This window comes from Anas acuta, chromosome 1 (genome assembly GCF_963932015.1).
Source record: "Anas acuta chromosome 1, bAnaAcu1.1, whole genome shotgun sequence".
Lineage (NCBI taxonomy): Eukaryota > Metazoa > Chordata > Aves > Anseriformes > Anatidae > Anas > Anas acuta.
In genome coordinates this window covers 183,992,292-184,017,447 of record NC_088979.1, presented here as the reverse complement: position 1 = coordinate 184,017,447, position 25,156 = coordinate 183,992,292, and the positions used below count along the sequence as shown (strand labels likewise).

Here is a 25,156-nt window from a genome sequence, read left to right as displayed (position 1 = left end):
GACCTAGCTTAGCACGCATGCATAAATTGACTATGAGAGACTCATTAATGTTGGAAAAGACCTTCAAGTTCATCTGGTCCAACCGTCCCCCTACCACCAGTGTCACCCACTGAACCATGGCCCTTAGCACCACGTCCAACCTCTCCTTAAACACCCCCATGGGTAAAACCTGTAGAAACACGCATGCTTACTTAAACGAGTTCTGGGAAATAGCGTGGATATGTTATTTTTTATTTTTGGAAAACGAACGCACACGTATGTTTTGACTGTATAATTGACCCCTGGAGACTGGGCAATTCGGCACACGCACTAGGTGCAGTGACCCCCTATGCGTCCAACGCCGCAATTAAAGAACGCCTGCTTTCTAAAGAATGTCTGCTCCCTAAAAATTGAGTCTTCTGAAAAAGCCTTTGTCTTCCCAAAAACTGGTATTATGTTTGACCCGCTTTTACAGCAACACGAACCGCGCGCCCCTCAGGCGCAGCGGGCGGTGCTCCCCGCAGGGAGGAGGTGCAAAATGGAGGCGGCCCCGCCCCGTTGGGGGAGGTGCAAAATGGCGGCGGCCCCGCCCCGTGGGCGGGAGGCGCCGAATGGCGGCGGCGCTGCGAAGCAGGGGGAACCGCTCGCTGCCGTCGCTCGTCCCGGCGTCTCTTCGGCGTTTCGGCGCTGCCATGCAGCACCCCGCGGCGTCCTCGGCACGGCCGGGCAGCCCCGAGCACGGCGCTGGAGCAGCAGCGGAGCCGGGGGCTAGCGGCGGTGGTGGTGCTGGGGGCTGGCTGGGAGCGCTGCGCTTCGATAACCTGGCGCTGCGCTCGCTGCCCGTGGAGCCCTCCGAGGACAGCGCCCCGCGGGCCGTGCCCGGCGCCTGCTTCTGCCGGGTGCGCCCCACGCCGCTGCGCAACCCGCGGCTGGTGGCCATGTCGCTGCCGGCGCTGGCGCTGCTGGGGCTGGAAGCCGCCGAGGTGGAGGAGCGGGAGGAGGCCGAGGCGGCGCTGTACTTCAGCGGCAACCGCCTGCTGCCGGGCTCGGAGCCGGCCGCACACTGCTACTGCGGCCACCAGTTCGGCAGCTTCGCCGGGCAGCTGGGCGACGGCGCCGCCATGTACCTGGGCGAGGTGCTGGGCCCGCGGGGCGGCCGCTGGGAGATGCAGCTGAAGGGCGCCGGCCTCACCCCCTTCTCCCGGTAAGAGGAGCCCCGGCCGCTTCTGGGGGTGCGCAGGCCGGGATGGAAAGGGGTTGGGGCTGCTCCTGGCCCTTCTGCGTCTTGAAATGATGCGGGAGGAGGGTTTCCTAAGCAAAACTCAGCGAAAACCCACGGTGCGGTGCGAGCATAAAGTGTCCGCTCTCACGCTGCGCCTCCTGAGGCGGCCCGAGTGGGCTGAATCCTTTCCTAGACGTTTCATCCAAAAATCCCAAAGAACGATGTTTAAAAGGCCCAGTGGTAGCCGCTTTATTAATAGGAAACCATGATGTGAACTTCATAAGTTACTTGTTTCACTGGTTGCTTTCTGCTTTGCTCTTCTTGCACCGTGATCAATAAAAAACAGGGTTTTGTTAGCAGACAGCTGCAGTGCTTGTTTAATTTCTGCAGCATACTGATTAAGGACTGCTAAAGTATTGGGTAAATACTACAAAAATTGATTTTTTTTAAAGCTTACTAGCGTTGAAAGGCAGTTTTGGTCTGAATTTATTTTAGTGATGCATTATATAATATATCCATAAGTTTATATACTGTAGGACACGTTATATTCGTCCAGAATTTATTAAGTTTTGGGAAGTCTGTATTGCATGTATAAAAATAAAGTTAGCAATTAGAAGGGATATCTGTAATTAGAAAAGCGTTCTTCTGGTATATGTGGTCCTCGTGGCTAGTGTATGTATCAAATCCGAGCTCTTAGAGATCCTCAGAGATCTCTGAGGATCTGGTTTTCATTGCATATCTGCCACTACGTTGCTGTGTGACTTCAGGCAGAGCACTTAACATTTTAGTTCTTGTTTCTCCATGGCTAAGGGGGAAGCAGGAGTCCTCCTTCCTTTATAGCCAGAAGACTTGAGTCCTGTCACTGTCTCTTTGCTGCAGGCAAGCCGATGGTCGTAAAGTCCTGAGGTCAAGCATACGAGAGTTCCTGTGTAGCGAGGCCATGTTTCACCTAGGAATACCGACAACGAGGGCTGGAACCTGTGTGACATCTGACTCAGAAGTTGTTCGTGACATATTTTATGATGGAAATCCAAAAAAGGAAAAGTGTACAGTTGTTCTGAGAATAGCTTCTACGTTCCTCAGGTAGAAAGAAGCCTACTTTTTATTTTATTTTTTACTATTCTTCTAAAGTCAAGCACAAAAATATAATTTTAAGTGTTATTTCTATAACAGCAGCATCTGCAGCACCTGCATGTTTCTTGTTGTTGAATCTTGTAACTTTTTTTAAGGCTGTGGAAAGCTGCTGCTTTAGCACAGTGGATGAGATGTGTGCACACTGGCAGGTAAACATTAACTAGGGACTGGGGGTGTGAGTGTCATATAAAGTTCTGCAGATCTCGAAAGAGATTTTTCATGATTACACCTGCGAGGAATGTGTAGATGTAGGGGATTTTTTTTAGATGTTGATTGTGTTGGTGGATTATAGTTCTACCCTTACTTTACAAGCTATTGTAATGATACAGTACTTCCCAGGTTTGGGGGTATCTTGTAAAAACCTTAAGATGGTACTTCCCTTGCCTGAGATGTGTGCAGAGTTCCTGCTCCAATGCAAAGCAGGACTCTGGGGTGGTGTGTTGTTCCTTGGGAGGTAACATCATGCTAGGGAAAAGTGAGGCATAAGGAATACACATCAATGCATGTATGTCTATGCACGTGTGTATGGAAAAATGCATCATATGTATGTGATGTGAAGTTTAGTATTTTAAGTCATGTTTCTGTGTATTCACTCAGGATAAGGGTTTTTCTATAGAAGCAGTTTTAAGAAACTTCTAACGAACTGGTCTTCAGTACTAGCTAGGGTCTTAATCTGTCTGCATGTTTACATGTGGATGTATCTGCTTCCTTGCACTGAGTAACTTTGTTTCCTTAGTTTCAGTGTGAGAATGCTTCAGGTCTTTTCTTACAGTTTGTTGAAGAATTAGTCTTAAACCCTGAAGATGATATTGCAATGACAGTAAATTTTTTACTATGTTTAATATAAGATGAAGCTAATAAGATCAAATAATACTAAGAAGTAACACTAAAAACATGTTTTTGTTATTTCAACAGATTTGGTTCTTTTGAAATTTTTAAACCTACTGATGAATATACAGGACGCAAGGGTCCTAGCGTCAACAGAAATGATATTCGAATACAAATGCTTGATTATGTGATTGGCACTTTCTATCCAGAAATCCAGGAGGCTTATTCAGACAACAATATTCAGAGGAATGCTGCTTTCTTCAAAGAGGTAAGAAAGATAAGTTGCTCTTCAAAAATTCCTCCTCAGGCACTGGGGTTTTCTTAGGAAAAAACACTCTTAATACAAGTATTTATTGATGAAAGCAGTGCTGATATTGACCAAACTGATGAAAACAGTTAATCATTTACCTTTTTAATAGTAAGGCATGATTTCTTGGCTCTCGGTGAGCTTCCCAAAACTTTTTCATTTTGCTAAGAGCATTTCAGGATGCCAGGGGGAATCCTAGCCCTGACTGTCAGGTGATGAAATAATGGTACTGAGGTTTTTGTCTTGTAAAACCTTGAGGATGTTGAGTCACTTCCTGTCTCTTATTTTCCAAATTATAGACAGAAATGCTGACTGCATGTCACTTTAACTTCATACTTCAAAACTTGAATGTTTAAAGGCAGTCAAGCAGTGAGACGGCTTTCCTGGTGAAGTTGCAAAACCTCCAACTTGGGGAACAGTGAGGTCAAGTGAGATAAATGTATCTCAGAAGTGGTGTAGTGATGGGTGATTCTGTTGTGCCCAGAGGAGAGGCTGGATGGTTTCTCAGAAATGGTTTTGAAGCATTTTCAATTAATGTACATGTTTAGACCTTAACAATTACTGGAGAACCTTTTATAAAAGTTCAGGTGACATTCAAATATTACTATCCCAATAGGAAGGTAATACTTAAAATTATTCTGCTTATTGAGTACTTGTAGCAGTCTAACATACTTGACTAGTCTAAGTCAAAACAGTTGTGATGCTTTGATATCTGAAATGCTCTGTTAGAGAGCGACAGCACCGTGATGGATGCTCATAACAGAGCAATGAGGAGATGAAAGGCAGGCTTAAAATCTGGCTTTCTCTAACTTGTGTGAGTTTTGAGTTTGTGCATAATTGCATTAGTTTTTAAAAAGCAAGCAGTTGCTTAGTTTACCTTTGGGTGCTGAAGAGGTTAACTTTGCTGACAGGCCTCTCACATGTGAATTAATGAAGTCGATGATGACTGCAGATTGTCACCAACCATGTACTGCTCTGTAGCTGTTAGCACATTCATTTTCTGACAGCAGGAAAAAAACACATGGGACTTCAGGATCTTTGCAGGAGTGTGTGTGAACAAAGATCATTTTCCCTCCAGATCCCCTTGTATCTCACTGTCACAAGTCAGTCCCACCTCTTTCTGCCTCTAACTTCTTTCCCTGGCCCAGTTACTACTGATTTCTTGCCCTCATCTTGGCATGCTTTCCTTACTTTCCTCAGTCTCTTGTCTTTTTTGTTGTGCTCCCCCAGTCTGGGTCTGTCCCAGCATTGTATTGTCATGTTTTGTCTCCGTAAGTGGAGACTTTCCATAGCCATCTCCATCTGCACAGTGCCTGGCCTGATTTTCCAAACACTGGTGTCTTTTTTAATAGCAGGGTAGTGCTGTCCCTTCCCTACCATGCTTTTATCTTTTCGTTTTATACTGTGGAAGAACAGGAGAAAAAAAGTACAAGTGATTGCATTTGGCAGTGCTGACCAGAAAATAACCACCATTATCTATACTTTTAAAATAACTTGTAGATGCTGTTTAAACTTGCATGAACGTGTTTTTTTAAGAGTGCTCTTGTTTATATATACCATACTTGTTTTCTAGCATGGCTAGCAGTAGAAAAATGTGATTAAAAAAAGCTGAAGGTCAAAGTGAACACAAAGCTGTCTCTAATCAATACACCCATCTTTGAGTGGCATCCAAGCTTTAATTGCTTTCAGGTGCTCTCGTTAGCCGCATTTCTTTTGACCAGAATGTTGGTGGTGTGATGCTTTCATAGAAAGACATCCAGCAGTCACAAATTGCTTTACTGCTGGAATGCTTTTATCCCATCTGTGGCAGCCTGTTTTTTCTTTTTCCTAAATTTTATCTTTCTGGCAGAGCGCCATCACATAGGGTGTGTCTCCCTTACTGGTTTATAATCAGTTTTGTACACATGTTGTGACTTGGAGTACCTTCTGGCACCTGACTTCCAACTCTCCAGTGAAGCAGAGTTCAGGAGAAATGTGCAGAGTACCTCATATTGGAAAAAGTAGAAGCCTGAGATCGCAAAGTGAACCAAAAACTCCTGTTCTAACAATCGCTTCCAGTTTTTACTACCTGTTAGATTACCCCACACCAAGAATTTTCTGATTTTCCTTCTTCATCTGACTGCATTTTTTTTTTTTTAAAAAAGTGGAAGAATTACGGGTTTGGACACATGCATAAAACTAACATTTCCTTTGTTAACAAGATCATTTTTAAACCTTAATAAAATGCACTCGCACCACAGTCTGGAGAGAATACTCACTTTAAATTCCTGTGTTGATAGCTATATCAAAAGATAAGTGATTTCAGCTATGACAACAGTTTGATTTAAAGACCCTAGCTTTACATAAAATTGTTTGTGGCAGTTCAGTAAGGTATATGGAAATACCCAGATTTACTTAAAAACCAGATTAGCTTCCTGAATTTTAGATTTCGTAGGGCACGTCTAGTTGCATTTGACAAATGGGCTAAATTAATTAACTTTAAAATATTACTCTTATTTTTGACGATTGGAGCACATGCACTGATTACAGCTGAGGCTCCCACAGAAGATAACACTCAGTTAAGGAACTGGAAAGCTCTGGTAAAGCATGCGTTCAGTGAAGAATTAGATTTCAATAAAATTGCCATTCTTGGAGTATGTATTTAGCTAAAAGGCGAGCTCTTAGTTTTTTCCTACTCCTGGCAGGTTGAAGTAAGTGCTTATCAGGCCTGAAGTTTGTTAGCAAAGGATCATTTTTGTCTGAACAGCCTACCTTTTTGTAAATCACTCCTACGTATGAAGTAAAGCAGCAGGCTGACTTTACACTGAGTTTTGTCACACATAGTTCTTAATTTTATTTCTCTGATTTCTTCTGTGTTCTCTCTGTAGTTAAAGGGTCTTTAAAATAAGTAGCAAGCAAAAGAATGTCGTTGCATGATGACAAGAAAAGTGCACAAGTCTGATGTTGGTTTACCATATTTTTGTGTTCTGTCTCCAGTGTGTTTTGAAGCACTACAACTGACTTTCAAGTTAAGTGTGGAAGGTAAAAGAGGGAATAAACAGAAATGGGAGATTGAGGAACCAGGCAGTTGATAAATGGAGGAGAGAGGCAAGCTGTCTTCAAGATATTTGTGTATATGGCTTACTGCCAGAGTTTGCTCCCATCAGTTCCCACAGTAGAAAAATTCATTCGGACTAGCAAATGTGTGTAAATGTACGAATGTTTATACCTTGTGTTGAAAAATGCAAATGTTTTTTCTTTTAGATAACGAAACGGACAGCAAGACTGGTTGCTGAGTGGCAGTGTGTTGGCTTTTGCCATGGCGTGCTGAATACAGATAATATGAGCATAGTTGGACTAACTATTGACTATGGCCCTTTTGGGTTTATGGACAGGTCAGTGTGGCCTGTGGACAGTGTTCAAAATGTGTATATCAATTTGCTGTATAGAACAATCCTGCTGATGTTCACTATTGCTTTAATACCTTAGCTGTCAAGTAGATTTATGGACCCACTTTACAGCAAAGTAGGTTAAGCTAGTCCTATTTGCCCTGTAATTCTTTTCAACCTTGAAATATAACCGTGTTGACAACACCTCTGTTAGAGTGGTCTTGTAGCATGTGGGGTTCCTCCTGTCCAAGGAGGACTGTTCCCTTTCAGGGCTTGTTAGCCTCCTAGAGGGCTTCACACGGTATTCGTGTCCAGATAACAAGAGGAATGCTAACTATTTCTTCGTTTGTAGATATGACCCCGACCACATTTGCAATGGTTCTGATAATACAGGACGCTATGCTTACAACAAGCAGCCAGAGATTTGCAAGTGGAATCTAGGGAAGCTCGCTGAAGCCTTAGTTCCAGAGCTGCCCCTGGAAATCAGCGAACTCATCCTGGAAGAGGAATACGATGCAGAATTTGAAAAACATTATTTGCAGAAGATGAGGAAGAAACTAGGCCTCATTCGGTTGGAATTAGAAGAAGATAATAAGCTGGTGTCTGAACTTCTCGAAACCATGCATCTCACAGGTTGGTGAAGGTTGCATTAGGTTATTATTTCATAGACCATAAGTACCTTATAACTGCACCAAGTTGTAATTTTCACCCTGACCTTACAAGAAAGCAGCCTTGCATGACTACACTGTCATCTGAGAGATCAAAAGACCGAAGGATAATTGCATTCTTGCAACCTGTGTGGCAGTTGTTGCCTTTTTACAGGGCACCCCCTGTGTCATATTTGCACCCTCGCTGAGGGACTAATATATTTGTCTCTCTACCCTGGCTACCCACATTGCTGTGGGGGGTTAGGAAGGAATTGTGGTACCTGTGTTCCTGCCCATTTGTCAGTTCCATTACCCACAGAATTCCCTCTTTCAGGCGGAGACTTCACAAATATTTTCTACTTGCTGAGTTCATTCTCAGTAGATTTTGATCCTTCAAGACTGGAAGATTTCTTAGAAAAGCTTGCAAGTCAGTGTGCTTCTATGGAAGAACTGAAAGTTGCTTTCAAGCCTCAGATGGATCCAAGGTAATACTGTTGTTTACCTAAATACTTTGTCCAGTGCTTTAAGTTTCATCATTACTATAATAAACTGTAATATTCTTTTTTCTAGTAATATTAAATTTGGGAATTTCACTGTTAAACAGATACATCTACGGCAACATAAATTCTTTTTCTCCCCTTTCCCTGCTGACTGAGCCAATGAGAGAGTGCCAGATAGTGAAGTAATACAGAAATATTTTATATAAGAAATGGGTTTAAACAATAATGACTCCTGTGTGCTGCCAGAGTACTGTCCTGTGTATGGTTGGCCAATAATCACTTTCAGCCACCAGAACTCTGAGCTAAGTATAACTGAAACGAGCACTTTAGACTCTGCAACCTGTTTGGTACTGTCCATGTCCTGTTTCATGTTCTGCAGCTCAGCTGTTCTGAGTGTGTTAAAATAGGAGATTTTGTTCAACTGCTGCCCTATAAAAGCAGTTGCAGCAGTTTTCTGCTTTTTGGAGCAGTGGAAAATGGAGAATGTGTTTGACCCTTTAAGTTTGTCCTTTTTTTTTTTTTTTTTCTTCCCCTATTTATTAGCTACAAATCATGTGATACAGAGGTAAAACTTTGGGGCGGGGGGCACAGTACTACATTAAACTGAATGCACAACGGACTTCTATCACAACACTTGGGAATCATGGACGTGCGTGTGTAAGATGCATGGATCACATTTGGATAATACTTTGTGTAACTGAAAAAAAATCAAAGCACTCAGCTTATCTCTGCTTAGTAAAAGTAGGAAAATACGATTTGGATATAATTAGTTGTGCTGTATGCCAGGGAGTAAGTGATCACAAAATATCCTGAGCTGGAAGGATCATGGAGTCCAAATCCTGGCTCTACACAAGGCCACCCAAAAATCAGACCATGAGTCTGAGAGCTTTGTCCAAATGCTTCTCACACTCCAGCAGGCTCGGTGCCATGACCACTGCCCCGGGCAGCCTGTCCCAGTGCACGACCACCCTCTGGGTGCAGAACCTTTCCCTAACACCCAGCCTGACCCTCCCTGAACCAATTTAGGTTAGTTAAATAAGTAAATAACGAGAAAAACTTGTCTTGTGATTTATATGGGGAAAGATACCTCATTTAATTTGTTTTTCTTAGTATTGGTGAGATTAGTAGGTGATATATACATATTCTGAATGCTGTTACAGTATTAATGTTAGAAAAATACATTAAAAAAAAAGTATGCATTCTCTGGTATCCTGGTACCAAGGTGAAAGGTCAAATTCCTTATTCCAAATTCCTTTCAGATTAGGGTGTTTTGATGAGAATTGTGCATCTAAATCCAATTGGTAGAGTTTCAGATCTACTGACTGTGCTTTGCATATCCCAGGATTGTGAATTAAACACTGAATAAGGGGGAGGGAACAGTAAAACAAGCTTAATTTGTTATAAATTTGTGAATTATGAAGTGCTGGTATTTAACTTATCCATTGAAATCACAGGTTATTGTGAATGTTTATCTACTTTATGGTTGCAAAATGATGATTCTTGACAGGCAGCTCAACTTTAATGTGTTCTTTCCTCTTGTTCCCAGACAACTGTCAATGATGCTGATGTTGGCTCAGTCTAATCCTCAGCTGTTTGCACTAATTGGAACAAAAGCTAATATAAATAAAGAATTAGAGCGCATTGAACAATTCACTAAACTGCAGCAGTTAACAGCAGCTGATTTACTCAGCAGAAATAAAAAACACTGGACAGAATGGCTGGAAAAATACAAGTAAGGTTTACCAGTATTCTTAGCAGTATGTTTGCTGTGCATTTTGTTTGATAACAATGTGTATGTCTCAAAAAACACTGTCTGAAAGTATATAAACTGAGGAGCAGTGGCAACTGAGAATGCCATTAACTACTCTAAATGAGTACGTGTGAAAGTTAAAGGACATCTGCGTATTTTTGTGGTGTTTTTTTCTATATTTTGGGACAGGGGGGCAGTATAGAAAAGAATTAGCATTAAGTTGATATTAAAAGCACTTTGAGAATGTTGGTCTTGATTCTTACAGGAGCCTGATCTCAATTGTGAGCTATTAAGTGCTCAGTAACTAGAACTGGCTGACCCAAATGTCTTACTCTTTCGCATTTTTTCTTTCTGAAAGGAAAAAAAGTATATATACTAATATAGAAAGCAAATAGAAGTATTCTCAATCAAAGAGTAACTGTAAAAGAAGTCAAAAGAAGTTCAGACTATTTTATCAGGTATAAATTAGAAGCTTAAGAGCTCAACGTTAGCTGGAGACTTTCTATTCAGAAAATGTCGTGAAGACCATTAGTTGTTTCTAACCTAATCTACACAGCAAAACTTCTTTCCTCACCTGGTTGGCTGTGATCTCATTTTCCTATGGGTGTGAGAATTTTAGCAAGTATACCTGCCGGCTGGCAGATCGGGTAGTCTTAGCTGTATTTTATTACCTTTTTATTTTATCAGAATATTAAACATTTTAACCAATAAACAAGCACAGAAATACTTAAAAGCCAAGTTTTCAATGTGAAGGTTTGGCAGGGCAGTGCCAAACAGACCACCAGTGTGGGGCAAGGTGTCTCGATGTCTCTTTGGGGAATCAGCAGTGTGTGTGCCACTTGCTCGAGCATCATCATGACCTGCTGATAGACTGATGCTGCTTTCGAATGGTACAGGGAGTGGCAGTTTTTATTTTGTTGCTGTGCTGAGTTTTATAAACCGAGAGGATTATAGGTGATGTAATGCTTAAGAACTGCAAACTACAGATCTCAAGACAAGGAAACGGAGACTTCGACATGTGATTCTTGAGCCAAACCAGCTGTTTCTACTTGTTTAATTTCAGAGTCCGTTTACAAAAAGAAATAGAAGGCATTAGTGATGTTGATGCCTGGAATACTGATCGTGTGAAGGTTATGAATTCCAACAATCCAAAATATATCTTGAGAAACTATATTGCCCAGAATGCCATAGAAGCAGCTGAAAATGGGGATTTCTCAGAGGTAAGATTACTGCTTAATATCTATTCAGGTTTGCTTGGATTTGTGGTGGTGGTGCTGCTGCTGAATGTTATGCTAGGTGAGATTCGTTCTAGCTTGTTTGTAAGGGGATTGGGAATTGGCCTTCTTTGTGAGTGAGCTGTGGTTTTAATGGCTGCAGAGCAAAGAAAGGAACTGAAAATCTGAGTCTGAACCTGATCCTAAGACAGGTCACTTAGCCATTCTGAAGACAGTGAAGATGAAGGTTTTATCTCGGGAGATGGCTGGGGATTAACTTCCTTACTGCTGAATGGTATCTTTTAAAAGCCTTTGCTTTCATCTGTGGAGTTCAGTACGTGGATTGTTACATGCTGAGTAAGGGTGAATTAATGTATTCTGAGAAGTATGACAAAAGAGTTTGTACTTAAGACGTGCTTTTAAGTTATTTGAGCTTGAGTTCCATGCAGATACAAATTCAGCCAGGTACTACTTTCAGTTTATTTATATAGATATTGTTCATCCATTTCATATTTGGCATGTCTGGAATTTGTGTGTTAAATACAATATACTTGATCATTACTTGGCTTGAGGTTCTTTTCTACATCATTTTGCCTTTGTTTTCTAAATTCTCTTAACCATATTATGTTTCTTCTCTAGGTAAGAAATGTATTGAAACTCCTGGAGAATCCATTCCAAGAAACGGAAAGTTCCACAGAGGTGAAGGGAGACACAGAAGAGGAGGAAGCAACGGCTGCAGCAGCTGCTTGTGCTCAAGCAACCAGAAGCAGACTGCCATATTGCAGTAAACCTCCACTGTGGGCTTCCGAGCTCTGTGTTACATGATCTTCATAACTGCCTTGTTTTATTTTTTGCTGTAAACTGAAGACTGATTCTCCTTCAGCAGTGAAGAATTCAGCAAGGCGAACGTCAAAGTGCTGTTAGGTTATAGAAACAACCCCGTGTTTGGATGCACCTAAAAACAGTCTTCAGCTGTGCTTAATTTGGAGCAATTATGGATCATCAGAACAAACCAAAAACAATTAGCAGTCTGTATACGTCACTAATATTTATTTTTGAGACAAAGTCTTTGCTTTATTCATACCACACAGCAAGTAGAAAGCAATATTTTGTTTTGGAGCACACTGACTTTTGAACATCCAAATGGAGTTGTTATGTGAAGACAAAAATAGCAAGTCAGGAATCTGATATATTTTTGTCTGATGTCTTAACTAATAGTACTTCTAACATTTATTTGCTGCTTTTTTTTTCTATGCAGGGACTTTCAGTCCTCTTTAATGGAGGAATAGATTCAGTGTTGCTTGTTTTCAGCCATGATTCATTTAAGTAGTTCATTTTTTTGTGAACACTTAAATTGATATTTAATCTTTGATTTTAGAGTGTGTGCAAGCAGGAGATTGGGGGGGGAAATCAACTCTTTGTTTTGTTTTTTTTTGTTCATTTGTTATTTAGTTATAATATATAAAGAGCAGAACTAAGGGAGACTGTATATTTGCACTTGAAAATCTTGATGGTGAAGTTCATTCAGGTTCTTTACATTTGCATACAATATGTGTGTAAACATTTGCTAAAATCATGAGTGCAATTTGTAAGCCAGTTGATTCAGGCAAAGGCAGTTACCCCGTTAGTGTCAACGTCATATAAGTGACCCTAGGACTCAGATACAGATTGGTTGTCTGTGTATTCTTAATATAGTCTCCTCGTACAAAAAACATGCAGGTGGGGTAGCTGTCTGTTCACATTGGTCAATGGGGTCACTTACTTTGCTTCCATGGTCTTTGGAAAATGTTTACACTGAAACATACCATTTGTGCTTGTGTAAAAGATTATAGTGGATAACGGGAGGAGGATGGGAGCTGACTTGCTTGAAAATGTTATTGATAGTCTTTTGTTGAGATTTCAGGGGGAATTCAGTTGTCATTATTGCAATGTCAGCAAAATATCCATAGTTTAAAGGCATTGGTAAGCTTTCTGAACTTATTTCTAAAGGGCTTTGTTCTTGGATACCTGAATTCTTGGGCAAGTTTGGCTTAGTGCAAAGGTTTCTCTTCTCCAAAGAGGCTACTCTTTTACACTGTGAATTTAAGTGCACTCTGGTAAATTCTTCCAACCCTGTGCAAGTTTGGTATTAGCTCAGGTTGAATTGTGCTCTTGTAAGTCTTCCTCAAAGCATGAGTTAAGGAAAAACAGGGAGAACAGTTGGCCTCTGCTTATCCATCTGTTATAATCAGTTTGTTCTTGTTGCTGCCACAGTAAATAGGCAATGTTTTGAATGTAAATGTTGATTCTATCTTGCCTTTGACCTAGAGAAGCTGATGATGAATGTCTGTGACAAATTAGAATCTCTCTAACAACGCTTCACTGCAACATTTCCTTACTGAAAAGGATAAACCTGAAGGTGTCTTCATCTAGTCCACGGAAGAACAGTGTAGTTGAAAGAGGAAATTGCTTTAAGAAGTGGGCAACAATAAATAATACTTGCTGGTGCAGTATGCTAGAAATAATCTAGTATGCCAGAAATAATCTATTTTTGTAGGAGTTTGACTGATGAAATGACTGTCATCAGGGATTATCTTTCCTCCAAACTTGGGGGCTACTGAGGCCAAACCATATAATGGAAAATCTAACAAAGTCAGTGCTGGGTAAATAGGACTGAGGGCTGAAAAAGGTATATGCTGGAAATTTGAAAGACATTTCAGTCATACTCCTGACAAATCTGGAGAACCAATGGTGTCTTGCATTCAAAAGGAATTAATTGGGACAAAATTAGGAAGGCCAAAGCTCATCTGGAGCTCAATCTGGCTACTGCCATCAAAGACAACAAAAAATGTTTTTATAAATACATCAACACAAAAAGGAGGACTAAGGAGAATCTCCATCCTTTACTGGATGCAGGGGGAAACTTAATTACAAGAGATGAGGAAAAGGCGGAGGTGCTCGATGCCTTCTTTGCCTCAGTCTTTAGCGGCAATACCGGTTGTTCTCTGGATACCCAGTACCCTGAGCTGGTGGAAGGGGATGGGGAGCAGGATGTGACCCTCACCATCCACAAAGAACCGGTTGGTGACCTGCTACGGCACTTGGATGTGCACAAGTCGATGGGGCCGGATGGGATCCACCCAAGGGTACTGAGAGAACTGGCAGAGGAGCTGGCCAAACCCTATCGATCATTTATCAGCAGTCCTGGCTATCGGGGGAGGTCCCAGCTGACTGGCGGCTAGCAAATGTGACGCCCATCTACAAGAAGGGCCGGAGGGCAGACCCGGGGAACTACAGGCCTGTCAGTTTGACCTCAGTACCAGGGAAGCTCATGGAGCAGATCCTCTTGGGAGTCATCATGCGGCACTTGAAGGGCAAGCAGGCGATCAGGCCCAGTCAGCATGGGTTTATGGAAGGCAGGTCCTGCTTGACGAACCTGATCTCCTTCTACGACAAAGTGACGCGCTGGGTGGACGAGGGAAAGGCTGTGGATGTGGTCTACCTTGACTTCAGCAAGGCTTTTGACACCGTCTCCCACAGCATTCTCCTCAAGAAACTGGCTGCTCTTGGCTTGGACTGGTGCACGCTTCGTTGCGTTAGAAACTGGCTGGATAGCCGGGCCCAAAGAGTCGTGGTAAATGGAGCCAAGTCCAGTTGGAGGCCAGTCACTAGTGGCATTCCCCAGGGCTCGGTGCTGGGGCCGGTCCTCTTTAACATCTTCATCAATGATCTGGACGAGGGCATTGAGTGCACCCTCAGTAAGTTTGCAGATGACACCAAGTTGGGTGCATGTGTCGATCTGCTCGAGGGTAGGAAGGCTCTGCAGGAGGATCTGGATAGGCTGCACCGATGGGCTGAGGTCAACTGCATGAAGTTCAACAAGGCCAAGTGCCGGGTCCTGCACCTGGGGCGCAATAACCCCAAGCAGAGCTACAGGCTGGGAGATGAGTGGTTGGAGAGCTGCCAGGCAGAGAAGGACCTGGGAGTGATGGTGGACAGTCGGCTGAATATGAGCCAGCAGTGTGCTCAGGTGGCCAAGAAGGACAACGGCATCCTGGCTTGTATCAGAAACACTGTGACCAGCAGGACTAGGGAGGTGATCGTCCCCCTGTACTTGGCTCTGGTGAGGCCACACCTCGAGTACTGTGTTCAGTTTTGGGCCCCTCGCTACAAGAAGGACATTGGAGGTGCTTGAGCGGGTCCAGAGAAGGGCAACAAAGCTGGTGAGGGGCCTGGAGAACAAGTCCTACGAGGAGCGGCTGAGGGAGCTGGGCTTGTTCAGCCTGGAGAAGAGGAGGCTCAGGGGCGACCTTATTGCTCTCTGCAGATACCTTAAAGGAGGCTGTAATGAGGTGGGGGTTGGCCTGTTCTCCCACGTGCCTGGTGACAGGACGAGGGGGAATGGGCTTAAGTTGCGCCAGGGGAGTTTTAGGTTAGATGTTAGGAAGAACTTCTTTACTGAAAGGGTTGTTAGGCACTGGAACAGGCTGCCCAGGGAGGTGGTGGAGTCACCATCCCTAGAAGTCTTCAAAATACGTTTAGATGTAGAGCTTAGGGATATGGTTTAGTGGGGACTGTTAGTGTTAGGTTAGAGGTTGGACTCGATGATCTTGAGGTCTCTTCCAACCTAGAAATTCTGTGATACTGTAATTGCAGGGGGGGGGAAACAAGTTGCTCCAAGATAATCATAACTGCTGATTTTGTTTCTCAGTTTATATCTTTCCTTTTGGGACACAGAGAAGATCAGTGTTTTCAAGGAGCTCTGCCCAAGCTTTTGGCTTAACAAAATATATATGCTACTGCTCTCTACAGCTACCTGAAAGGAAGGTGTGGGGAGCTGGGGGCTGGCCTCTTCTCACAGGGAACTAGCAATAGGACTAGAGGGAATGGCCTCAAGTTGTGCCAGGGGAGGTTTAGGTTGGAAATGAGGAGACATTTCTTCTCAGAGTGGTTAGGCATTGGGACAGGTTGCCTAGGGATATGGTGGAGTCACCGTCCCCGTGTTCAAGGAGAAGTTGGACGTGGTGCTTAGGGACATGGTTTAGTGGGTGACATTGGTGGTAGGGGGATGGTTGGACCAGATGATCTTGGAGGGCTTTTCCAACCTTAATGATTCTATGATTTGTAATAGATACAGCACGTTCAGCAGCTGTGACTACACTCTCTTAATATTTCTGCTAGAGTTCAACCTGAAGAAACTTCAGACCAACTTCATTGGTCTGCTGCCCCTGTTGAGGTAGGGTAGGAGAGCCATGCAGCAGCAAAGGCACAAGGGACATTGATGGGTTAGAAATCACAAAAGAGCCCAGGAATGGTCGTGCAGGCATTAAGCCTTCTCCCCCCCCAAAAAAGATGACAGTATCCAACTGAAGTGCTTCTACACCAGTGCAGGTGGTGTGGGCAACCAAGAGAAGAGCTGGAAGCCCTTGTGCAGCAGGAGAGCTGTGACACAGCTGCTGGTACAGAAACACGGTGGGATGGCTCACACGGTGGGAGTGCTGCAATGGATGGCTACAAACTCTTCGGAAGGGACAGGCTTGGAAGGAGAGGTGGGAGGGTAGCCCAGTATTTTAGGGAGTGTTTGGGCTGTGTAGAGCTGAACAGTGGCAATGACAGAGCTGAGTGTGCATGGGTAAGAATCAGCGGGAAAGCCAACAAGGTGTGCGTCACGGTGGGAGTCTCTTGCAGGCCACCTAACCAGGCCAAAGAGGCAGATCATATATTCTACAAGTAGGGGGGAGAAATGCTTAGCCTTGTTCTTGTGAGGAGCTTCAACTTACCAAATGTCTGTGAGAAATACTACATGGAAGAGAGGAAACGGTGCAAGAGGTTTCTGGAGTGTATGGAAGATAAATTCCTGACAGCTGGTGAGAGCCAGCTAGGGATGGCACCCCACTGGATCTTCTGCTTGTTAACAGAGAAGGACCTGTGGGTGATGTGAGGATTGAAGGCTGTCTTGGGCATAGCCATCATAAATTAATAGTGGTTTTGATTTTTGGAAAAGCAGGGGGAGGGGTTAGCAGAACTGCTACCCTGGACTTCCTGAGGGCAACCTTTGCCTGTTTAGGAGACTGGTTGGAGGAGTGCCAGAAGAAGAGAAGCCTGTGTGACGTGCCCAGTGGTTGAGGGAAAGGCTGTGGATGTGGTCTGCCTAGACTTCAGGAAGGCTTTTGACACCATTTCCTACAGCATTCTCCTGAAGGAGCTGGCTGCTCAAGGCTTGGATGGCTGTATGCTTTGTTGGGTTAAAAACTGTCAGGTTGGCTGGGCCCCAAGAGTTGTGGGGAAACTTCCTGTCCCTGTTCACCCCTCTGATTGTTGTCCCTTAGTGATAATTCAGGCTGCAGTGGTGAAACTGCTGAGAGAAGCCTGGAGGCTCTCAAAAGGGACTTCAAGGGGTTGGGGTGGTGAGTGGGTGTGCAGATGGTGCTTTCCTCCATCCCTTCGGTGGCTGGGAGGGACGCTGAGCAGACCTGGGAAGCCCAGCTGCTCAACACGTGGCTGAGAGGCTGGTGGCATTGCAGGAATTTTTATTTTAATTTTTCGGCCTTGGGAAGGTTTACTCAGCACCTGGGCTGATGGCTGTAGAGGGGTCCCAGCTGTCTGAAAGGGGGAAACAGATTCTAGCCCAGGAGCTGACAGGGCTTGTTGCGAGAGCTTTAAACTAGGTGTGAAGGGGGACAGGGAGGAAATGAGGCTCTGCAGAGATGAGCCCGATGGAGCAGTCCCACGGTTGAGGGTGAGGGCAGTGTTGTAACTGAAGTGCATCTACACCGGTGCACGCAGTGTGGGCAACAAACAGGAGGAGCTGGAAGCCATCGTGTGGCAGGAAAGCAATGGCCCAGCTGCCATCACTGAATATGGTGGGACCAGTCCCATGACTGGAGTGCTGCAATGGATGGCTACGAGCTCTTCAGAAGGGACAGGCAGCTGAGGAGGGGCAGTGGCAGGGCTCTGTGTTAGTGTTTTGATGCTGTTGAGATCGGGGTAGGGAATGATAAGGTCATTAGGGGCAGTCAGCATGGTTTCATCAAGGGGAAGTTGTGCTTGACCAACCTGGTACCCTTTTTTGAGGGCATAACCAGGTGAATAGGTGATGGTAAAGCAGTGGATGTGGTCTGTCTTGATTTCAGTAAAGCCTTTGACACCATACACCGTCTCTCACAGATAAACTGAGGAAGTGTGGTCTGGACTGTCGGGGAGTGACTGTGAACTGGCTGAAGGGAAGAAGCCAGAGGGTTGTGGTTAATGAGATAGAGATGAGTTGGAGTCCTGTATCCAGTGGAGTTCCTCGAGGGCCAGTACTGGGTGGGACCAGTGCTGTTCAATATATTCATCAATGACTTGGATAAGGGAAGAAGTAAAGAACAACTCATGGGTTGAGATAAGGATAATTTAATTAAAGGGGAAAAAAATAATTATTAAGGAAAGATTATTATTAACTAAGCAATTTAACTAAAGGGAAAAAAGGGAAAAGGGAGGGGGAAAGGAGGGGGGGAAAGGCTATGTGGAAGTGCAGAGGAAAGAAATTACTCTCTACTTCCCACAAATAAGCAATGCTTGACCACGTCCTTCAAGCAGGGCCTCAACACATGTAGCTGGTGTTTGGGAGGAGGTCTGATGCTTTCATGAGAGCCCACCCCTCCCCTCTTCTTCCTGTTTCCACCTTTTATTGCTGACTGTGACATCACATGGTATGGAATATCCCTAGGGTTGGTTTAGGTCAGCTGCCCTGGTGATGTTTCTCTTCTCACTTTTTTGCCCACCCCCTACAAGGGTTAGAGAAAGGCCCAATACTGTGCCACTGCTGCTCAGCAGTAGACACAACACTGGTGTGATAACACTGCTGTTCCAGCTACAAGTGCAGAGCACGGCACTGTATGGGCTGCTGCAGGGAAGTTAACATCCCAGCCAGACCCAGTGCACCCTCAGGTCAAGAAGGACAGAGAACTGCTTGAGAGAGTCCAATGCAGAGACAAAGATGATTAAGGGCGTGGAGCATCTTCCCTACGAGGAAAGGCTGAGGGAGCTTCTTAGCTTGGAGAAGAGGAGACTGAGGGGTGACCTCATTAACCTTTATAAATATGTAAAGGGTGAGTGTCAGGAGGATGGAGCTAGGGTCTTCAGTGGCATCCGATGATAAGGGGCAGTGGGTGGAAGCTGAAACTTCGGAAGTTCCACTTAAATGTGAGAAGAAACTTCTCGGTGAGAGTGACAGCACTGGAACAGGCTGCCCAGAGAGGTTGTGGAGTCTCCTTTCCTGGAGACAGTCAAAACCCACCTGGATGCATTCCTATGTGACCTGATCTAGGTGCCCAGTGATAGGACCCGAGGGAATGGAGTCAGGCTGGGTGTGAGGGAAAGGTTCTGAACCCAGAGGGTGGTCAGGCGCTGGAACAGGCTCCCCAGGGCACCAAGCCTGTTGGAGTTCAAGAAGTGTTTGGACTGTGCTCTTAGTTATATGGTCTGAATTTTTGAGTGGTCCTGTGTGGTGCCAGGACTTGGACTCAATGATCCTTATGGGTTCCTTCCAGCTCGAGATATTCTGTGATTCTAGGTGTTCCTTCTCTGGTAGGGGGATTGGACGAGACGATCTTTCAAGGTCCCCTTAATCCCTAGCATTCTGTGATCCTGTGAGTGAAGTTCAACATGGCTAAGTGCCTGGTCCTGCACTTTGCCCACAACAACCCCATGAAATGCTACAGGCTTGGAGCAGAGTGGCTGGAAAGCTGTGCAGAGGAAAAGGATCTGGGAGTGCTGACTGATGCTCACCTGAACAGGAGCCAGCAGTGTGCCCAGGTGGCCAAGAAGGCTGATGGCATCCTGGCTTGTGTCAGGAGTAGTGCAGCCAGCAGGAGCAGGGAGGTGATAGTCCCCCTGTACTCTGCTGTGGTGAGGCCGCACCTCGAGTGCTGTGTTCAGCTTTGGGTCCCTCACTACAAGAAGGACATCGAGGCCCTGGAGTGTGTCCAGAGAAGGGCTACAGAGCTGGTGAAGGGCCTGGAGCACAAGTCTTGTGAGGAGCGGCTGAGGGAACAGGGGGTGTTTAGTCTGGGGAAGAGGAGGCTCAGGGTGGACCTTATTGCTCTCTATAGGTACCTGAAAGGAAGGTGTGAGGAGCTGGGGGTCGGCCTCTTCTTGCAGGGAACTAGTGATAGGACTAGAGGGAATGGCCTCAAGTTGTGCCAGGGGAGGTTCAGGTTGGAAATTTAGAGACATTTCTTCTCAGAAGGAGTAGTCAGGCTCTGGAATGGGTTGCCCAGGGAGGTGGTGGCATCACCACCCCAGGGGTGTTCAAGGAAAGGTTGGATGTGGTGCTTAGGGACGTTTTGCTGAGCAGACCTGCAGCTTAAACTGAGGGAAAAGAGGGAAATGTACAGGAAGTGGAAGCAGGGTTGTGTAGCCTGGAAGGAATACAGGGGTGTTGTCCAGATGTGTAGAGACAGGATCAGGAAAGCCAAGGTACAGATGGAGCTGAACTTGGCACGGGATGTGAAAAGTAACAAGAAGGGGTTCTACAGATACATAGACAGGAGGAGACAGGCCCAGGAGAGCATTTTCCCTCTGATAAACAAGATGAGAGAACTGGCTTCCTCAGACATGGAGAAAGCTGAGGTACTCAGTAAGTGCTTTGCCTCAGCCTTCACTGGTGGTCAAGTTTCCTATGTCTGTCAGGACCCTGAACCACGAGGAGAGAGTGAGAGGAGTGGATTCACAGAATCATCTAGGTTGGAAGAGACCTCCAAGATCACCTAGTCCCACTGTGACAATGGAACAAATCCAGGACCACCTAAGGAAACTAGATGTGTTTAAGTCCATGGGGCCAGGTGGTATACATCCCAGGGTCCCGAGAGAGATGGCTGGTGTGGTTGCTGAGCTGCTCTCCATCATATTGGAAAAACTGTGGCTGTTGGGTGAAGTCCCCGGTGACTGGAAAAAGGGAAACATTACTCCCATTTTGAAGAAAGGGAGAAAGGAAGACCTGGGGAAACTACAGGACAGTGAGCCTCACCTCTGTGCCTGGGAAGATCATGGAGCTGATCCTCCTGGAAGACATGTTAAGGCATACACGAGATAAAGAGGTGATCAGAGGCAGCCAGCACAGCTTAACCGAAGGCAGATCTTGCCTAACCAATCTGGTGACCTATGATGGAGTGATGGCATCAGTGGACAAAGGAAAGGCAATGGATATTATCTACCTGGACTTGAGCAAAGCCTTTGTTATGGTCCCTCACCACATTCTTCTCTCTAGATTGGAGAGTTATGGATTTGAAGGATGGACTATTAGGTGGATAAAGAATTGGTTGGCTGGTCGCAGCCAAAGGGTTGTGGTCAGTGGTTTTGTGTCTGGGTGGAGGCCAGTCACAAGTGGTGTCCCTCAGGGGTCAGTCTTGGTGCTCTTCAACATCTCTATTAACAACATAGACGATGGAATCGAGTGCATCCTCAGCAAGTTTTCAGATGACACCAAGCTGAGCAGTGCAGTTGATACAATAGAGGGAAGGGATGCCATCCTGAGGGACCTGGGCAGGCTGGAGAAGTGGGCCCATGAGAACCACATGAGATTAAACAAGGCCAAGTGCAAGGTGGTACACTTGGGCTGGGACAATGACAGGTATTTATATAGACTGGGCGAAGAAGAACTTGAGAGCAGCCCTGTGGAGAAGGACCTGGGGGTCCTGATGGATGAGAAGCTGGCTGTGAGCCAGCAGCGTGCGCTTGCAGCCCAGAAGGCCAACTCTGTCCTGGGCTACATTTAAAAAAAAAAAGGGGTGTCCAGGAGGGAGAGGGGGGTGATTGTTCTTAAAGTCTGCTCTTGTGAGACCCCACCTGGAATACTGCATGCAGGCCTGGGCCCCCAGCACTGGAAGGATGTGGAGCTCTTGGAATGGGTCTGGAGGAGGGCCATTAAGATGATGAGAGGGCTGGAGCACCTCTCCTGTGAAGAAAGGTTGAGGGAGCTGGGCTTGTTTAGCTTGGAGAAGAGAAGGCTCTGGGGAAACCTCATTGCAGCCTTCCAGTACTTGATGGGAGTGTATAAACAGGAGGGGGAACTCCTGCTTAGATGTGTTGATAGTGATAGGACAAGGGGGAGTGGTTTTAAACTAAGACAGGGGAGACTTATTGTGAGATATTAGGAGAAAGTTTTTCACTCAGAGGGTGGTGAGGCACTGGAACAGGTTGCCCAGAGAGGTTGTGGATGCCCCATCCCTGCAGGTGTTCAAGGCGGGGCTGGATGCGGCTCTGGGCAGCCAGCTCAAGTAGTTGGCAACCTTACCCAGAGCAGGGGGTTTGAAACTAGATGATCTTTAAGGTCCTTTCCAACCCAGGCCATCCTGTGATTCTATGGTTTAATTGGTGACGGTGGTAGCGTGATGGTTGGACCAGATGATCTTGGAGGTCTTTTCCAACCTTAATGATTCTCTGATTCTATAACTGTGCTGGCATTCAAATGCTTAGTTTCTCAGTGCATGTGGTAATATTGATGCTTTGTATGAATAAAAGTGATGACCAGAATCCAAATGGAGTACTTGTGGTCTTCACGGGCTTGTCTATTGTCAGGATGAAGAGCTATCGTCAGCTTCTTCCGTTCTTGTTTCTGGAACAATGTGGCAGTGCGAGATTGTTAGGGATAATTAAACCAAATTTAATCTAGGTAAGAACTTTATCTTTCTGATCAGCTCTTTAGAGAGAAGGAAATAGAGCCTGTAACATTTGGGGGTCTAAATACTTGAATCATAAATTGCCTTTTTTTTTTTTTTTTGACAACTTGTGTGTGAAATAGCTAAACCTAAATAAACCTAATAGCTAAAGTAATTATTTCTTATTAAAGAAATATTATGCTTGTGTAAAAAGACTTGTACTCAAAATGAATTTGTGACTCTTCAGCACCAACAATGTTCTGTGGAAACACTTTGGTTGGACTTGCTCCTGTGGCTATACAGTTCCTGCCGTTTTAACAAGGACCTTGTGTGGATCGGCTGCAGCGAGGGCTCCTGGCAGGGAGATGGACAGAGCCAACCCCTAAACCCCCCCCAGTAACGTGGCACAAAGCTGTTTGGTCAGAGTCACACCCCCAAGCAGGCAGGAGCTGTGCTTGTGATCTTGATCTTGTGATCTTTTGATCTTGGGCAGCCCTTTGAGAAGCCAGGTATGTGGGCTGCTGCCTCTAACTCAGCAAGTGTGGCACGGATGTGTTGGGGAGCCAGCTCTCTGGGCTGATTACCAGGGTTTTAAACTAGGTTTGACAGGGGAAGGGAGGGGAGCTAAAAGTGACAGAAAAGGGCTGGGGGAAGTTGTCACTGCTGTCACTGTTGAAGATAGTAGGGAAAAACCTCTGAGTTGTCCCATAGGATTGTCTGAGGGCTCCTCAGAGAAGGTGATGATCCTGATACCCCATCCGGAATCTTCTTGCATCCCTCCAGGGGTAACTGTGCCTGCTGCTTCCCTGAAGTGCCTGTACACCAACGTGTGGAGCATGGGAAATAAACAGGATGAGCTCGAGACCTGTGTTTGGTTGCAGGGCCATGATCTTGTTGCGATCACTGAGACGCAGTGGGACAGCTCGCATGACTGGAACGCAGTCATGGAGGGCTATGTCCTCTTTAGGAAAGACAGGCTGGGGAAGCGAGGGGGTGGGGTTGCCCTTTATGTGAGGGAGCAATTAGAGTGTACCCAGCTCCAGCTGGGGGAGGGTGAAAGACAAGTGGAGAGCTTGTGGGTGAGAATTCAGGGGTGGGCTGGTATGGGGGATATTGTTGTGGGAGTGCACTGCAGGTCGCCAGATCAGGAGGAGGAGGTTGATGAGGCCTTCTATGAGCAGCTGCTAGTAGCCTCATGATCCCGGGCACTGGTTCTTGTGGGGGACTTCAATTACCCAGACATCTGTTGGGAAAGCAACTTGGCCAGGCACACGCAGTCCAAACGGTTCCTATGATGCGTTGAAGATAATTTTCTGACGCAGGTGGTGGAGGAGCCAATGAGGCAGGGGGTGCTCCTGGACCTCGTTCTTACCAACAGGGATGGGCTTGTTAGGGATGTGAAGGTTGGGGGCAGCTTGGGATGCAGCGACCATGAGATGGTGGAGTTCTAGATGGAACTAGGCAAAGGAAGTAAGGTGAAAAGCAGGATTGCTACCCTGGACTTTTGGGGAGCCAACTTCGACCTCTTCCGGGACCTGCTTGGGGGTATCTCATGGGGTAGATTACTAGAAGGCAAGGTGAGAGCAGGATAACATTTAGACAGCACTTCTTCCACGATCAGGATCCCAAAGAGCAGGAAATTGGGGAAGGGGAGCAGGAAACCTGCATGGATGAGCAAGGAGCTCATTGATAAGATCAAAAGGAAGAGGAAGGTCTGTGAAATGTGGGAAAAAGGGCCTGTCCTCTTGGGAGGAGTATAGAAGTGTTGTCAGGGCCTGCAGGGACATGACGAGGAAGGCTAAAGCCCACCTAGAGATGAAGCTTGCAAAAGAGATAAAGGATAATAAGAAGGTGTTTTGGTTTTTTTGTTTTTTTTTTTTTTTTTTTTAAGTATGTAAACAGTAAAAGGAAGACTATGGATAACGTGGGTCCCTTGCTGAACGAGGGGTTGTCCTGGTATCAGGAGACACTGAATGTTTATAAATACCTGAGGTGTGGGAGACAGGGATTTGGCCAACCTCTTTTCAGTGGTTTGTGGGGGACAGGACAAGGAGTAATGGTCACAAGATAGAGCACAGGACATTTTACACCAACATGCGAAAGAACTTCACAGTAAGGGTGACGGAGCACTGGAACAGGCTGCCCAGGGAGATTGTGGAGTCTCCTCTGGAGATTTTCAAGGCCTGTCTGGATGCCTACCTGGACAGCCTGCTCTAAGGAACCTGCTTTGGCAGGAGGGTTGGATCCGATGATCTTTCAGGGTCCCTTCCAACCCCTACAATTCTGTGATCTACCCTTGCCTACAAGCAGGTGGTACCCAGATCACAAAATTGGGGAGTATTGTGGCAGTGGTACTCCTCTCAAGGCTTCAAGGTATCACCATAACTCTGCTTCATAAGCTTATAAAGCTACGATTACCTGATGTTTTACTGTCAGCTCTCACTTTGGAATGTTTTGGGGTTTTGCTTATTTCTTTTCAAACAAGTGCTGCTACTTTCTTTAATTCTTTTAATAAAAAATCAAAATGCAATTTTGATATCCTTGTTCACGCCTGTTATTTCCTGAAAGACTCCTTCTGTTAACCAT

General features: G+C 45.3%; 1 protein-coding gene across 1 annotated transcript; it reads left to right on the top strand.

Moving 5' to 3' along the window:
* Window positions 1–552: 552 nt before the first annotated feature.
* SELENOO (selenoprotein O) lies at window positions 553–25,106 on the top strand. The gene is made up of 9 exons (XM_068669648.1): window positions 553–1,183; window positions 2,081–2,284; window positions 3,251–3,431; window positions 6,714–6,844; window positions 7,191–7,471; window positions 7,820–7,970; window positions 9,532–9,717; window positions 10,799–10,955; window positions 11,589–25,106. The coding sequence occupies exons 1-9, from the start codon at window positions 591–593 to the stop codon at window positions 11,781–11,783; spliced, it is 2,079 nt and encodes a 692-aa protein (XP_068525749.1). The 5' UTR covers window positions 553–590; the 3' UTR covers window positions 11,784–25,106.
* Window positions 25,107–25,156: the final 50 nt, after the last annotated feature.